The sequence below is a fragment of the Habropoda laboriosa genome, unplaced genomic scaffold (genome assembly GCF_001263275.1).
Source record: "Habropoda laboriosa isolate 0110345459 unplaced genomic scaffold, ASM126327v1 scaffold89, whole genome shotgun sequence".
Classification (NCBI taxonomy): domain Eukaryota; kingdom Metazoa; phylum Arthropoda; class Insecta; order Hymenoptera; family Apidae; genus Habropoda; species Habropoda laboriosa.
The window spans coordinates 2,784,937-2,799,906 of NW_017100263.1; the positions used below are offsets into that span (position 1 = coordinate 2,784,937).

The 14,970-nt window shown below is 35.9% G+C and overlaps 1 protein-coding gene across 1 annotated transcript in view; it reads left to right on the forward strand.

The window, feature by feature from the left end:
- LOC108573036 (patj homolog) overlaps positions 1-14,970 on the forward strand; it is a 102,049-nt gene that overhangs the window by 81,432 nt on the left and 5,647 nt on the right. The window contains exons 4-9 of the mRNA XM_017935392.1: positions 4,857-5,015; positions 6,895-7,035; positions 8,339-8,558; positions 9,751-10,052; positions 10,962-11,186; positions 14,052-14,225. Coding sequence (XP_017790881.1) covers positions 4,857-5,015; positions 6,895-7,035; positions 8,339-8,558; positions 9,751-10,052; positions 10,962-11,186; positions 14,052-14,225 — 1,221 coding nt within the window. The remainder of the gene's footprint in view (positions 1-4,856; positions 5,016-6,894; positions 7,036-8,338; positions 8,559-9,750; positions 10,053-10,961; positions 11,187-14,051; positions 14,226-14,970) is intronic.

Below are 14,970 nucleotides of genomic sequence, written 5' to 3' on the forward strand. Positions count from 1 at the left end.
TCACCTGTGTCCTCCTAAATTCGTTTTCATATTTGAAAGTCTCCATGGAAGCTAATTATATGCATAGAGTCACCTTTTATCTCGTTTTAATTACCATCGTCCGATGAATAAACATTTCCGTGAATATCGGCGTGGTCTTTGTAAAATAATTCCGCTTTTGAAAACGGTAAATTGATTTTAAAACCGCAAGTAATGTAACAGAGGATTAACGGGACCGTCAGACGAGCGTACCCCCCGTAAAATGTTTACCGAACGACAGCGTAGTACATTTTTACCACCCATTGTACCCAATTTTCTAATTAGCAAACTAGTCCTTTCCTTCCCTGATGTCCGATTTCCATTCCTACTGGGATTTTCAAAAACCCTAGCCACCTCGACCTTCCATCCCCACTTTTACCCTTTCCCTATCTTCTTACAAATATCCTAAGACCAATCGCCGAATTTCTATCGTTCCAACATTCTACCCCCAAATTTTAACTCCTACACCAACTCTCATTTCTTGTACTCCTCCAAATTTTCAGGCAGTCTTCCTTCGAACACCGAACGATACAGCCGAGTTTGTCGTAGAACCACAAACCGAGACTTGTACCTTGCATTAATACTTGTACTCCAGAGTCTCGCTAGTCTCTCTGTATAAGACATTCCAATCGTCGTGATTCAAGTCCCGTATTCGTGGACCGATACACCACATCAACAAAAATATGAATTTTTGTCAGAAGACTTTTTATCGCAATTCAATGCTTGTATTATTATTATTAATTAAAGTTTGAGAAAATCATCTATATTCTGTGTTTGGAACTTAAATTTTCGATTTAGGATTGAAAATTTCAAAATATTATATTTCTATTAAATTTGGAATGTGAAATTTCAAATTTGACAAAGATGAAATTAACAGTCCTTTTTTTTTTCAACGTGCATCTTTATCAATTTTGCCTAATGGTACGTAGGTTATACAATAAATGAACAATAAATAAAACCATGAATACGTTTCATATTGTATTTTATGATGCACGTACGAAAATTTATTAGCGGATTTCAGAGGACGATCCTGTGCATAAATTTATTTAATTTACATATTTCCGCCTGAAATATTTCCTATTGATGTATTGCTACTCTTATACACTCTGTAACAAAAGTTCCCAAACTCAGATTGCAAACACGTTTAATTTACACGCCGAAATTCTTTTTTATTTATACATTTTACATATTTGACGTCACTCAGCAGGGTTTTTTTCTTTTTTATTCTCTTCCATTAAATAAATTATTGGACTCAGAATCATTATACATAGTGTATAAGAGATATTTTATAGACCAATGTTTATTTTTTGTTTCCTTTTCCTTGACTAGTTTCTTCTTTCTATGAAACGAGATAGGCATCTAAATAATAGCGGATTGGATAGAAACGTCATGTGGAATTTATGTGTTTGTTCTGTTGCAGCTGAACACGGAATGGGCACAAGTTGAAGTTATAAATTTGATCAACGATGGCAGCGGTCTTGGATTCGGAATCGTCGGTGGACGCAGCACCGGTGTTGTCGTCAAGACGATCCTCCCAGGTGGTGTCGCCGATCGAGTAAGTTTATTACAATTTCATACGATCTTCTCCAAAAGACATGGTCGTATAAGAGCATTTTTTGGCCTATTAAAAATAAAAAGAAAGAAAAGTTCATCGGTAACTTATTTCGTACGATAATAACGACAAGTGCGTCCCTTCGTTTTTCAAAATTTATTTGCTGAGAAGCAATCATTTTCATTCTCACTGTTAGGCGCAGCGCTTTATGACACGGGCGTGCCAAGGAGGCTATTTTTGAAATTAGGACTTGTAGTTCATTATTGGCATGTTTTAACACGTTCCGTGCCGGAGCGATTTTCGGTGATTTTCCGTTCACGCCGCGTGGGTCGTATGCGTCCCACATTGTCGAGACTAACAGTTTTTCTTTTCGCCCTATATGTCTTCCAATATTTATAAGATTGCAAAAATCATTGTTATCGAGAAAAATTATGACACGGGCGTGCCAAGGAGGCTATTTTTGAAATTAGGACTTGTAGTTCATTATTGGCATGTTTTAAGGATTAAAGTGCATCATGGCGAGAGAAAAATTAGAAGTCCTCAATAGCTAAACCGTGTTATAAAATGGGCCTTCCGAAGGGTGACTCAGGATCTACTGTAACGGTCACAGCCTGGAGGAAATTCGTGAAGCCACCGTCACCCCCGTCCCCAAAGCAACGCGCTAAGGGCGCAAAGAGAGGGTTGTCACGGGCATTGAGGCACGTTGATTGGTCGGAGGAACTAGTCCCAATATGCATAAAAGGACTAGAACCGCCGAAGGAATAAGACAAAATCGACAACTCAGTGCGATATTGTCCGCGACATTCGACCTTCACGCATTACGAGTATGCAAATCGTGACCAACTCGCGATATTCGACAACCAGATTGCGATTCACGGCAATCCGTCTGGTCCACATTGTGCCAACATATAAACCAAGTGCAATAATCCACTAACGCCAACCCGGCCTTCCTCGAATGAAGCGCGGGAAGCTGCGTTAACACCCACATACATATGTTAATATTCCACTGATAAGCTTATATTTGAAGGTAGAGTTAAATTGGCACATCGTGCTCTTCTACATAAAAAACAATCTTTTGATAATGACAAAAGACTGATAGGGTAAAAAATGCCTTTATTACTCCCACGTCTTTTCATCTCTTTATATCAATTTCTAGTCTTAATATTTATTAAAACCACAGATTTTTTAGTTATTAATTATTCTATAGCTCGGTATTACTCGTAAGTAATACTTCTCCACCTATTTATTTACAATATATTTTATTTTAGCGAAGAATAGACCGAATTTATTTTATAGCACTTCTTATACAACATTTTTCACATTTTTAAATAAAAAAAAGAAATGTATATATTTATTCGGTACTTTGCGACGTGTTGCTTCTTCAAACGTTTTACGCAGTTCCAAATGTACTCACAACTTCCCTCGTTTCTAAGCATGGACAAGGTCGTTTTTTTAGAATCTTTTTTTTGGAGGATTATTGTAAATTCTTGTAGGGTGTTTAATGTATTGTTTAGTATTTTTTTATTTATAAAATAAATATGGCGTGTGTATACATACCATATTTATTAGTGATGGTGTGCGTGAAAAACATCCTTCGTTGGGGGAACTAACATATGGATAACCAGCTGATTTGAAATATATATTTTAACGTTTTATTGTTCAGTTCAGTGTTCGTAATAAAACGAGCATTATTTGTTGAAAATTGTCTGTATGGCAATCGTTGAAGCATGGAAAATCAAAAATCGTACAAAACATCTGAATATTTTTGTTACTGAAAGGAAAAGTACATATCTTATTTTTACTTAATTCTACTATCAGCCTTGGGGAAACGTGTTTTATGCGTGGTTAAAATTTCAAATTAATATCTCATTTATTTTTTCATTTATCACTTCCGTGAATATAAAAAATGTAGTTTTGAGAAAAATGCGTTTGAAGTGTATTTCTTTTCAAAGCGTTGAATTGTACCTTTCGTTATTGTTTTGTGTATTTCCTGCGAGGCTCGCGAAACTTTTGTCATGCCATAACATGGTCCTCACCTACCAGAAGATTTACCTGTATATGCCAGGAATAATCTTCGGTGCAGCCCTACTGATCAGACCATTTACCTGGCTATAACTTGAATAATTTTTCGAATTCTGGAATTTCCTTTCGAAAATATATTCTGTACACTTCAAACTATACAAAGAATAAAAAACATTTGGATTTTTTCAAGTCGGCAAACGAGAATGCCTGGCGTGAGGGCTAATTTTGTTTTCCGATGGTGTGATGATGGGTTAAGGTGGTATATACCACCCTGAGACGTCTAAAAATAAGTGAAGTTTGGGAATTTTTTTCATAGGTAACTACTTAATGAAAAGTTTGAATTTTTTGCAGAGGATATAAATGTAACGTGCAGCTTTTCCTCCAATTTTTAAAAAGTAAATACATTACAAAATGGAGGAGTTATTGTGAAATTTGTGTGCATTAAAAATGCATCGATGTCAAATCCAGGGATCGCGATGGTTAAATTGTTTCACCGTTACAACCGATCCAGCAGGGATATTGTTTCTTACTTTTATTTCATTGTTTGTTCTTCACTGTCTAATGTAATAAATATAAACAACAATGCAGCTAGTTTGCAATATTTAGACGAAAGTGTACGTGAGACCAAGTGTACACCTACTCGACGAATCTTCAACATTGATTTATTCAGAAATGAAGTTTCACATGAGAAAATGTTACTCTACGTTTCCGAATTCTTTCTTCATGTAGATTCACCCTATAAAATTTCGCGGTGAATGGTGAATTGTTAGGTTGAGAAGAGGAGTAACAAATTAGAAGTGCATGGTTGCATGTAGGAGACATTTATGAAAGGAGAGCAGTAACAGTTGGAAATGTCCGTAAACTGGAGCGATGTTGCAAAAATTTGAAAAAAAGGGAAGGGTGATAGTTTATGATGGTGAAATTACCTTGGATTAAGTTGGTCTGTTTCTTTGCGATATTTTGTTGTTCAGTTCGTGTGTGCAACCGAACAAAAGAGAAATGGGAAAATACTTGCGAATAGTAATATAATCGTAATCTTAAACTTAGAAATACATTTATCCGACGTAAAGTTTATTCAGAAAAATATTAATATTTAATTAATTCTTTTATAATATTATTTTTCAACGTCGAAATAAGAATATCGTCGAATAAAAAGTGAGAGGATTAAAACGGAAAAAGAAGTTGCGAAATACACGAAACATGAACGGTTAGCGAGGATCGATTTGGGAATTAAACATGGTTCGTTCACAAACGCGAATTGCAGGATAATCGGCTGCAGAGCGGGGACCATATATTGCAAATCGGAGATGTCAATCTGCGGGGAATGGGAAGTGAACAGGTTGCGGCAGTTCTGCGACAATCCGGCACACACGTGCGCCTCGTTGTCGCGCGACCTGTGGAGCCAACGTCGCCCGATTACCAGGTACTGTATGGATAGTGTTCTGACCCTACTGCGAAATGGAAATTTTGAAAATTTAGGACTCGAAAAATTTTGGAAATTTGGTAATTTGAGAAGTTAAAAGTTAGAAAATTTGTACATTTGCTAATTACGAAATATGGAAATTGGAAAATTTACGGATGCGAAAATTTGAAAGTTCCCGGATTTGTAAATTTAGAAAATTGAAAATGTGAGAATTTGCGAAATTGAAAATTAGAAAATTTGTACATTTGTCAATTTGAGGATATGGAAATTGGTAAATTTGGAAGTTCCAAGATTTGTAAATGTGGAGAATTAAGAAATTATAAATTTGGAAATTCGAGAATTTTTGCATTCGTTGATTTGCAGATTTGAAAATTGAGGGATGTGGAAATTTGAAACTTTGATGGTTTAGAAATTTTAATATTGATATGTTTGAAAACTAAGATATTTGAAACTTAAAATTTCTAAATATTTATATGTGAATTTTTGAGTGTTTTAAAATCTATGGAAATTCGTGGGTGATTTATAAGATTTATGAATGAAAATAATTTTTTTTTAAATGAAGGTAATTGGTACCATTTTCTTTCGTTCTATTTTTTTTTTTTTTGTGTCTGGTGTAAGCATCTATATATGTAGTATCTTTATTATCCTTCTTAATTCTTGGGTTTCTTACCGACAAAAGCCTAATGAAATAGCTCGATCGAAATTCTCCTTAATTAAATAGCAGCAAGGAGTTTTCATTGAATCATCCGATAGGACTGTTTGCACAGTAAATACTGTCATAATTGATCGTTCTGTAGATCCTGAATGCATTATTAACTTCAAAGCACTTTCGTCGTTCCACTTCTCTCATTTCAATATCAGCCATATCATATATTTACTTTTTATCGTGTAATGTACTTTCAAACCCTTTACGATAAATTTAGTTGCTCATAAAATACCTGCGATTATGTCATATTTAATTCAATAAACAACTAAAGGTACATTCTGTAGAAATACGTGTACGTTAAAAATTTTTACAAAATTATAAGAGAACAGTTTTAGAAATACAGGGTATATTCAGTGTTAAGGTACAGTAGGTAAAGAGGCGATTTCTTTTAGAAAATAACTAGAAAATTTAGAATGAAATTGTTTTATAATTAAATTTAGTTTTTTCAAAAAAGGTAATGTTAAAAAGTCTTGTATTCTTATAATATGATTTCAATAATAAAATAGGTACTTGTATATCTGTTTTACCGTGTAAATGTTTATGAACATTAATATAGACAAAATTAATCAGTGCTAAAGTGACATAGCATTAAGCAATTCTTTAAAGTCAATTGTTTCCAAATACGAAGTTCCATTCTAAACGACTTATTTGCTTTTCAGTTTCTCACAATTTCTAACATACCCTCTATAAGCAGACAAATAAAGAATTCTTACTATTATTATAATCTTCGCATTCACATCACAATTTTCATCAACTTCATGGCTTCATTATTAAATCGACCATCATACTTTGAACCTCCACCTTGGTTGAATCGTTTATTATTGCCCAACTCCCTTTATGTATTTGTAGATCAACTCAAATTAATGTTTAAATATATCACAAATAAGTTTGTTGAAACAACTACGAGTATAATAAATGTTTCATAGTTTTGGTAAAAAAAGAGTTTTCTGTTATTTCTGCACAATCGCAAATTTTAGACTTGTACCCTTTCAGAATTAATCTGAAAATTGAATCAATTCACCCACATAGTAGATCCATCGTCGTATTAAGCCATTTCATCCGGAAGCTTTGAAATATAGGAATGAAATGTAGGAATCAAGGAAGTTCAGGTTTTGCGAATTACTCGAAAACCGAAATTCGAGGCAGAGATTCCAATCGAACGCGATATTTCAGGCACTCGGCAGCCACGCTCCGATCGTACCAACGAAGATTCTGGGTGACCCGGACGAGCTGGACCGCTACCTGGTGCACAGCGTGCCGGAGACATACGACAACGGATACATGTACTCCCAGGAATCCGACGTGGAGATGCACGTGAGTGGCTCTAACATCCTGACATTTCGTCAACACCTTGTTGTTTGGTCCATTAGGATTTGCCGACAGAGCCTTCTTCGCGTAAAGACAGGAAACCGTTTACGCATGTGTGATTATTTTTACGAATTTTGCGGAGTGTAGATTTTAATTGGAAATTGAAAGGTGGTAGAAGAAGAAGAAGAATACATTTTTATTCTTCAAGTACAGTATTATTATATATTTGTAATTGTATTTGTTTCTTACTTTTTGGAGAGGGAAACCTTGCTGTGGACAGAGAATTCTTCAAATGCAATACTGTGTTTCCAGTTGCATTTCTTCTTTCAAGAACTATTTTGTATTTTTTCTTAAACGAATAGAGCATATTTTTGTAGATAAGGTTGCCAGTTGAGCTGTTTCTCATTTTAGAGCAAAAAATAAAGAATACGTGGTGGTAGCTTCTGTGCTCCACCACCAGAGGGACGGAGTAACGACCAATTCTCGTTGGCACTCGCTATAGGCTCCCGTTTGTATATATATAACTTCCAACTTAAGTCTATCAGTCCCCTCGATATAGGTACATATTCTTACTGATGAGCTCTTTCTCATGATTTTTGCTCTTTCTTCAATTCGACCAGAGTTGTGCCTATCACTTTTCAAAATCGGCCTGAACTTCCAATTCATCGATAAAATTACACCTAGTATCAAGTTTTAGAAGTAAACCTGTCAGTTGTCGGTGCTTCGTTCAGTCGATTGTACAAGTCAATTAATGAGAATCAACAGTACTGAACTCTATTAAATGAATTCTATAATGGAATACAATAAAATAAGTTTATGTCCCTTTTTAGCTTTGTCCCACGAATATTCAGTGCATTTTAGTGTAGTATATTCCAACTCGTCTCTCTCATTTACTAAACAGAGTTATTATTAATTGAATTGTAGAACCGAATTCATAAGGCATTTTGTCATTGAATCAGAAATTATTTATATGGAAGAATGTCGTAGAAAATAATGGAGATGATTTTGAACATTAAAATTGTGTTTGCTTTGTCCTAAATAGACATTGAAGTTCGTGAAAAAGGCACTAAATTAATTTGTGTACCTAATACTTCACAACCTGATAAAAATATCTTCCTCTGTATTTACCAAAATTTAATAAAATCCTCATTTTATTTCGAACAGCTAGCTCTCCTATTCAATTCCATATTTATCCTATCCAGATCAGCATTTTCCCTCTCGTTGATCCTTCGAGGAGCACGCATTTGCATATTATTCTCACCGTTATTGTGGCTAAATCACTATGTTGAAAGGAAGGGTTGTTTGGTAGGCGAGGCCCGGTCTCATCATGGACGTAGTACGCAATCCCATGCCAATTGGAACGATGCCAATGATACCAACGGTCCCGATGCAGATCCCAGAGCTACCTACGCTCACCATGGACACCATTGATGTTAATTCACTGCCAGAAATGGAACGGTTCACCGTCGAGCTCAAGAAGGACATTTACGGCCTCGGGATCACCATCGCTGGATACGTGTGCGAGAAAGGTAATCCCTGGTGTGTTTGAAAGAGTTACAGTCTATGGTTGTTTCGTGTGAATTATTGTTCACGCTCGTAGAATTCGAATCTTTGAAGACACTTTGATTTCATGTTAGCTGTGGATGAAAGGGAAATTAATGTGTTTTTATTGGAATATGGAAGCAATGTATGTATATTTGTGGAGTTGAAGTAATTATTAATATATGTATGTACATTTCTTAGTTGCTTTCTGGTATAATAATGAGCTTCTAAGCTTCGATGTTCTTCTTGGATAACTCACAGACTAAGGAATTAACATTCTTTGTGAAAATGGTTCTTCCACTTTTTCTATTAAACCTTTTTGTGCAAGAATTTATTGTATATAAAGATGCAGAATGCTTTTAACCGTGGGCAGATGAAACTGGGTCATCTGTGACCCGTATTATTTGCCTGCGTAGAAAGTTCATGGGATATACAGGGTGGGGAAAAAATTATCCCGACAATTTGCTTTATCCATCTGGAATATTTCCGTTATTTATAATAATGTGGAAAAACTTGCATGATATGGAGGGGGGCATAAGGTGATGTAAATATGTTTTACGTGGGTCGAGACGTAGAAGATATTTGAAGATCATTTCTATTTCTTTTAGATGTAATGCTACTTTTTTTTTATCGCTGTGTGATTGCCGCTGTTGTGGCGATTTCAGCATTCTATCGTTAAAAGTCATTAAACCATTAATTAACAGTACCGTTTGGAAAAAGTTACTTAAAAATGTAGTTTAATGTATTTAGATAAAAATCTGACGGAAAAAGTTGATTCTCTGATGTATAAACAAAGAAATCTTATGATGGGTCGCAGGTGACCCTGCTCCAACTGTCGGACATATTCGTCCATAATCGGAAATATTTCTTAAATTTCGGTACAGAATACAATTGCAGCGGTTTTTTCTTAAGTAGTTCATTTCTAACGTTCTACGTTTCAGTGTTTATTCAAATAATTCTATCCCATTATTTGAACAATTAATATCTTTTCTATCGAAATTTTTTAAGAAGAAGTTCAAACATTCCTTTATAATCTGAAAAGAAAGAGATGTTAGCTGCTTTTGATTAAATATTTCTTAAATTGAAATATTTTAATACAATTCATTAAACAAAGAGGACGATTCCCCAAATATTGCATTAATAATTAATTATTCAACAATTCGATAACTTTGATTACAGAGGAGGTGTCTGGTATCTTCGTAAAAAGCATCAGCGAGGGTAGCGCGGCAGACTTGAGCAACAAGATTCAAATAAACGATAGAATAGTTGAGGTGGACGGCCATTCTTTACAGGGTTACTCGAATCACGAGGCTGTCGAAGTATTAAGGAACACCGGGCAAACGGTAGTCCTCTGCTTGGAGAGATATCTACGTGGACCAAAGTACGACCAGCTTCAACAAGCGATCGCGGCTAGCGAGCTGAGACTGCCACAACCGAGTTCTCCATCGATCACAAGTCTACCAAGCTTCCCTATAAGCGCGGTGAGTTTGTTTGAATACGAGGTTTGCTGCAAAAATACCCGGACTGTACCTGTAACTCAGTATCTCATAAGCGAAGAGAAAAATTGATAAAACAGTATTCACGCGATTGCCATTGGCTACTTAACTGGCGCTGAGTTTATACCGAAAAGCCATTTCATTTTCTTTACCTTCGTGATTTTAAAAATGGAACTCATTGAAGTACAGTTTCAATTTTTGGTAAAAAGTTTTACTTCATCGGTCGTTAGTTGTGTTAGTGTTCCTAAATATAGTATGAATAAGACTGACATTAATACATTGGCGACGGGGCTTTTAGAGCAGCGCCTAACATGTGCACGGGGTGATTTTAATCGTCACTTTTCAACTAATTATTATTTTTCAAAGAAATTTTCAAGAATGTGGTAAATTACTTTTTCGTAAAACGTATACAATTACTAGAATTCGTGAAACATCTGTCACGGCATTTCTGAAAAGAAATTCAATCATTTACAGCGTTTTATAAATTTACTTTCAGACAGATATGTGAAAGTCTCAATGACGTATTTCGCGTCATTCGGAATCCAAGTGAATACCTGAATGACGCATATGTGCGTCATCCGACGCGAATGTGTTAATACAAGAAATATTTGGAGTATTCCAAAATGTTTGAAATTGATTTTAAATTGATGAAATTGAATGAATTATAGGATAAAAGAATTTTACCTCAGTTTTTGTTCACATTACTTATATGCCTGCGTGTATAATAGAGTTTCGAATTCAGTATTTTCAAACAAATAAATTGTATTCTATATTTTCTCTCTTATACTTCTCTGTTATACTCTGCATAAATTAGTCTTTTATTTCATTATGTACAGTATTTCGTCAAATTGATATAAGTTAATAATATTCACATATTTAATTGTACTGTTACAGGATGGAGAAACTACCACTGAAATAGAACCGGAGGGAGAGTCGCACACGACCGTAGACAGCGCAGTACTTCAAGAAGGTGACCGCGAAAGATCCTCTGAGGAATTGGATGACGCGGCCAACGTGGAAGCTTTGTTGAGCGACCCATCTAGCGAGCTTACGCCTCAGATTCGAGCTGCTATTAAGGCGAAATGGCAGAAGATTGTAGGTCCAGACACGGAAATTGTGGTACGTAATTGTTCGAAGTTTATTAAATTTCGAAACTTTCCAGCTGTTAGTAGTTATCACCCAAAAATTCTTGCAAATAACATTATTTAACACGCTCCGTACCGCGGGAAGAGTATGAATTTTGGCAGAACATTAAAATGATGTTGAAAACTCATATTAAAATATTTAATTATAGAAAAATGTCAAACAGTGTCATTGACTTTTGTAATTATTTCCTTTGAGCCTTGAATTCAAGAGACTTTTTTTTACTTAATGCAAGTTCTACTTCCAAAAACTATCCTATACTATCGGTAGTATGTTCAGTACGGAACGTGTTAATACATACTTAAAATTCTTTCTACAAAAGTACTGTTTAGTGTACTCGTGGTTGATCTTGCGATCTTTCGAGTTTGGCTAAATTTGCACGTTTGTGCCGACTGATTACAATTCGAAGGACCACTCCCGTGTACCGGGAGACCAACTAATTTGCTCGTGTTTGTTTTCCGGAAGATTTCAATGTTGCTTGTTGCTAGCCGAATGGATTCTGATTTCGAGGTCTCAGACAAAGTTCGAAGATACCTCGGTCAGGATACATTTGGCGGGGGTGAGACACGCGGATTGGTTATTACAATTTCGACTTCAACAAGAGAGGTGGTTGACTATACGCGATTGGCAAACTATTAAACAAAGAACGAACTAAAGGGACACCCCGAAGTCAACGGTCACTCTCAAGTGTCGTCCGCACCCTTGAGTGACGCGCGCGGAAAGTCGCGTGTCTCGAAGCAATAACCGCAGCAGGTAATAAGTCTGGGCAGCGCTTCGTCGCGAACAAAAACATACCAAAGTGAAGACCAAAAACCCGAGAAGTTAAAATATGAGAGCCACGAGAAGAAAAGCATCGAACTTCTAAATAAACGTTAAAGTGCTCGATGGCCTCCCAAATTTACAACTGCTGCGAAAGACCGAATAATTTCCAGACCCGTGCCTGGGAAACGCCGTAAATCTAATAGGACGACTGAACAAGTACTTTAAAGATTCGTAAAGAATTAAATTGCAGAAATATTGTAATACTATTCAAAAAGTTCCAAGACAAATTATTTATGTAGCGATATCTATTTGGTCGCCTTCAAAGTAATTCCCATTGCTCGCAATATACTTATGCCAAGGGTTTTTTCAATCTTCATATCATCGTTGGAACTCAATTTCTGGGATTGTGTTTAGCTTGTCTAGCGAATTTTGTTTCATCATCTCAATTGACTCAAAACGACGTAACCGTTGTGGAAGTTTCAGTCTGGGAAACAGGAAAATGTCGCACTGTGCTTGGTCAGGTGAATACGATGTTTGCAGGATGATGTTAGTCGAAGTTTCAAGTCATGTAAGTACTGTGTAGAACTGGAAGGAATGTGGGTCTGATTGGTCGTAGTATAATTGAACTACCTTCTCTGAGACAATCATAAAGGTAGGGGCACACGTATTTTTGTTATTGGCTGAAACTGTCACATCTACAAATATGATCACATAGCATCGCGTGGCAAAGAGAACAAATGGGACACATTGAGACCGAGTGGGATAGAACAATACTGAGTGATCCGACGAACTTCAAAGCAGTAGCGTACTCTCTGTTTCGTGTATCCGCGGTAGATCTTGGAACGTATCACCCTCGAATACGGGGATTCTACTACTGTCAGCTCGTGCCACCAAAAACCTTAAGGGGGTATTCTAGTCTAGACTTTTCAAAAAACTCGGTTTATTTTTGTACATTTTCTGAAAGTAGGCATTTGCTGAAGTATAACTGTGGAAGGATTTTGCCGAATTCGTAAAATTGACGAAGTTATAGATGATTAAAAAAGTGATGGTTATAGATGGTTTCTCGTGTAACTGGTATGAGAAACTTTAAACGCGTTTTTCTAAATGGCTGACATGATATCTCAAGTTCTAGTTGTCCGATTGACTCGAAATTTGACATGCACCTTCAGTGGATGCGCCTTTATCGTCTGAACCAGAATTATGCCAAAATATATATTTTTCTGATTTTTAGAGCCTCTGAAAGACGAAAAAAGATCGACACAAAATTCACAGTCCCGCCATTTTGTAAATTTTCACTATTTTTCTTTCATTCTGGCTCACACCATAATCACATTCGTACTAATCAAGAATCTTTTTGGTTTCTTCATTTTGGATAAACAGAATGGGCGGAATCGTGTCAGCCAGTAGGACACTTTTTTTTAAAGGGACCGCACTGAATGATATATAATTCAGACAGTTTCGATTATTTTCGCTTGAAAAAAATTGTGAACTTTCTTAAGCCACGAATAAATATGTGTGCAAAATGCCGATACTGAGAAACTTATACTTTCCTTACAAAAAAATCCCTAAGAAGGACTAAAAAATGACTCTCTAGACTAGAATACTCCCTTAAGGTTGTCGCTACCGGAGCGTCACAACCGAAGTCAAGCGAAGCGAGCGGAATATCATCCCTGCTCCTATGCCGTACCGTTAGTATTCCTTCCAGCTCTGCATAGTACCTACTTACTTTATCGTGATGCAAAATCCATCGGTTGTTTTCCCATATATCCGGCTGTATTTTGCGGATCGAATCACGGAAACGTCTTCTGACAACTAAGTTGTATTGTTTATTGACCGTTTGATCAGTCAGTAGGAATTCTTTATGTGTACTACACCGCGATAATAGAAGAAAGAATTTATCCTGGAACTTTTTGAACCTGCAGCCTTTCTGGGTCTTAATACTTCCAGATTCCACTTGAAATGGTTTGGAAGATTTTCCAGACCCTCGTTATTATGTACCATTACTATTTTCTTCTTTTTATAAGAAGTTCTTCCCAGTCAGAGATTAAGAAGAACGGTTTCTCTGTCTGTTCTTAACAGGTTGCGCAACTAAAGAAATTCGCGGAAGGCAGTGGTCTTGGGATAAGCTTGGAAGGAACGGTGGACGTGGAGAACGGAAAGGAAGTGAGACCTCACCACTACATACGATCGATCCTTCCAGAAGGACCCGTAGGACAGAATGGAACACTTCGTTCCGGGGACGAATTGCTGGAGGTAACGTGACACTTTAGTTACTAACTTCAAGGAGCTCCTCTTACCTTTAAACGCAATTAACGTGGAGGATTAACACCTCTGGCACGATATTACTTGATTTACTAACTTGTAGTTTAACATCGGGTTACTTCTCTAATTTAATAGAGCATCACTTACTAATAACAAGTGTAATTTTATTATATTTTCTGACCATTCTTAATATTTATCTTTTATTTTTAATTCTTCGTTGTATTTTTGTTTTTTTTTTTAAATTGTACATATTAACACGTTTTGTGTTGTGTGTACCACTGATGGTACACGACAATTTTCATTAAATCAGAGAGGCAGGTACAGTTGAAAATGATCAAATAAGAAAGAACACTTTTTATTAAAGAAAACTGGAATATTTCTTGGGCAATTTGAGCTAATCAGAATTCCTTTTAGACAGATCTGTATGCATGAAAAATAAATTTAGACAAATCCTTAGCGCATGGGAGAAGAAACGTGTATTATAATATCAACACATTTATTTCGTTTTCACTCTCATCAGAATTTTATTATTCACGATACTTCTACATAAAAATTCATTACAAAATATATATACATACAATTGCAATAAAAAGTAACGAGTACTAGCTTCGTTGATTTGGCATTGCAATCTTTAAAATTCTCTCCTATGTTTTTTTATCCTCGTGTATCCTTTCCTCGGAAACTACTAGAACGATTTTAATAACTTTTTCTTTTCATCTTTTCAGCAATGAATCGA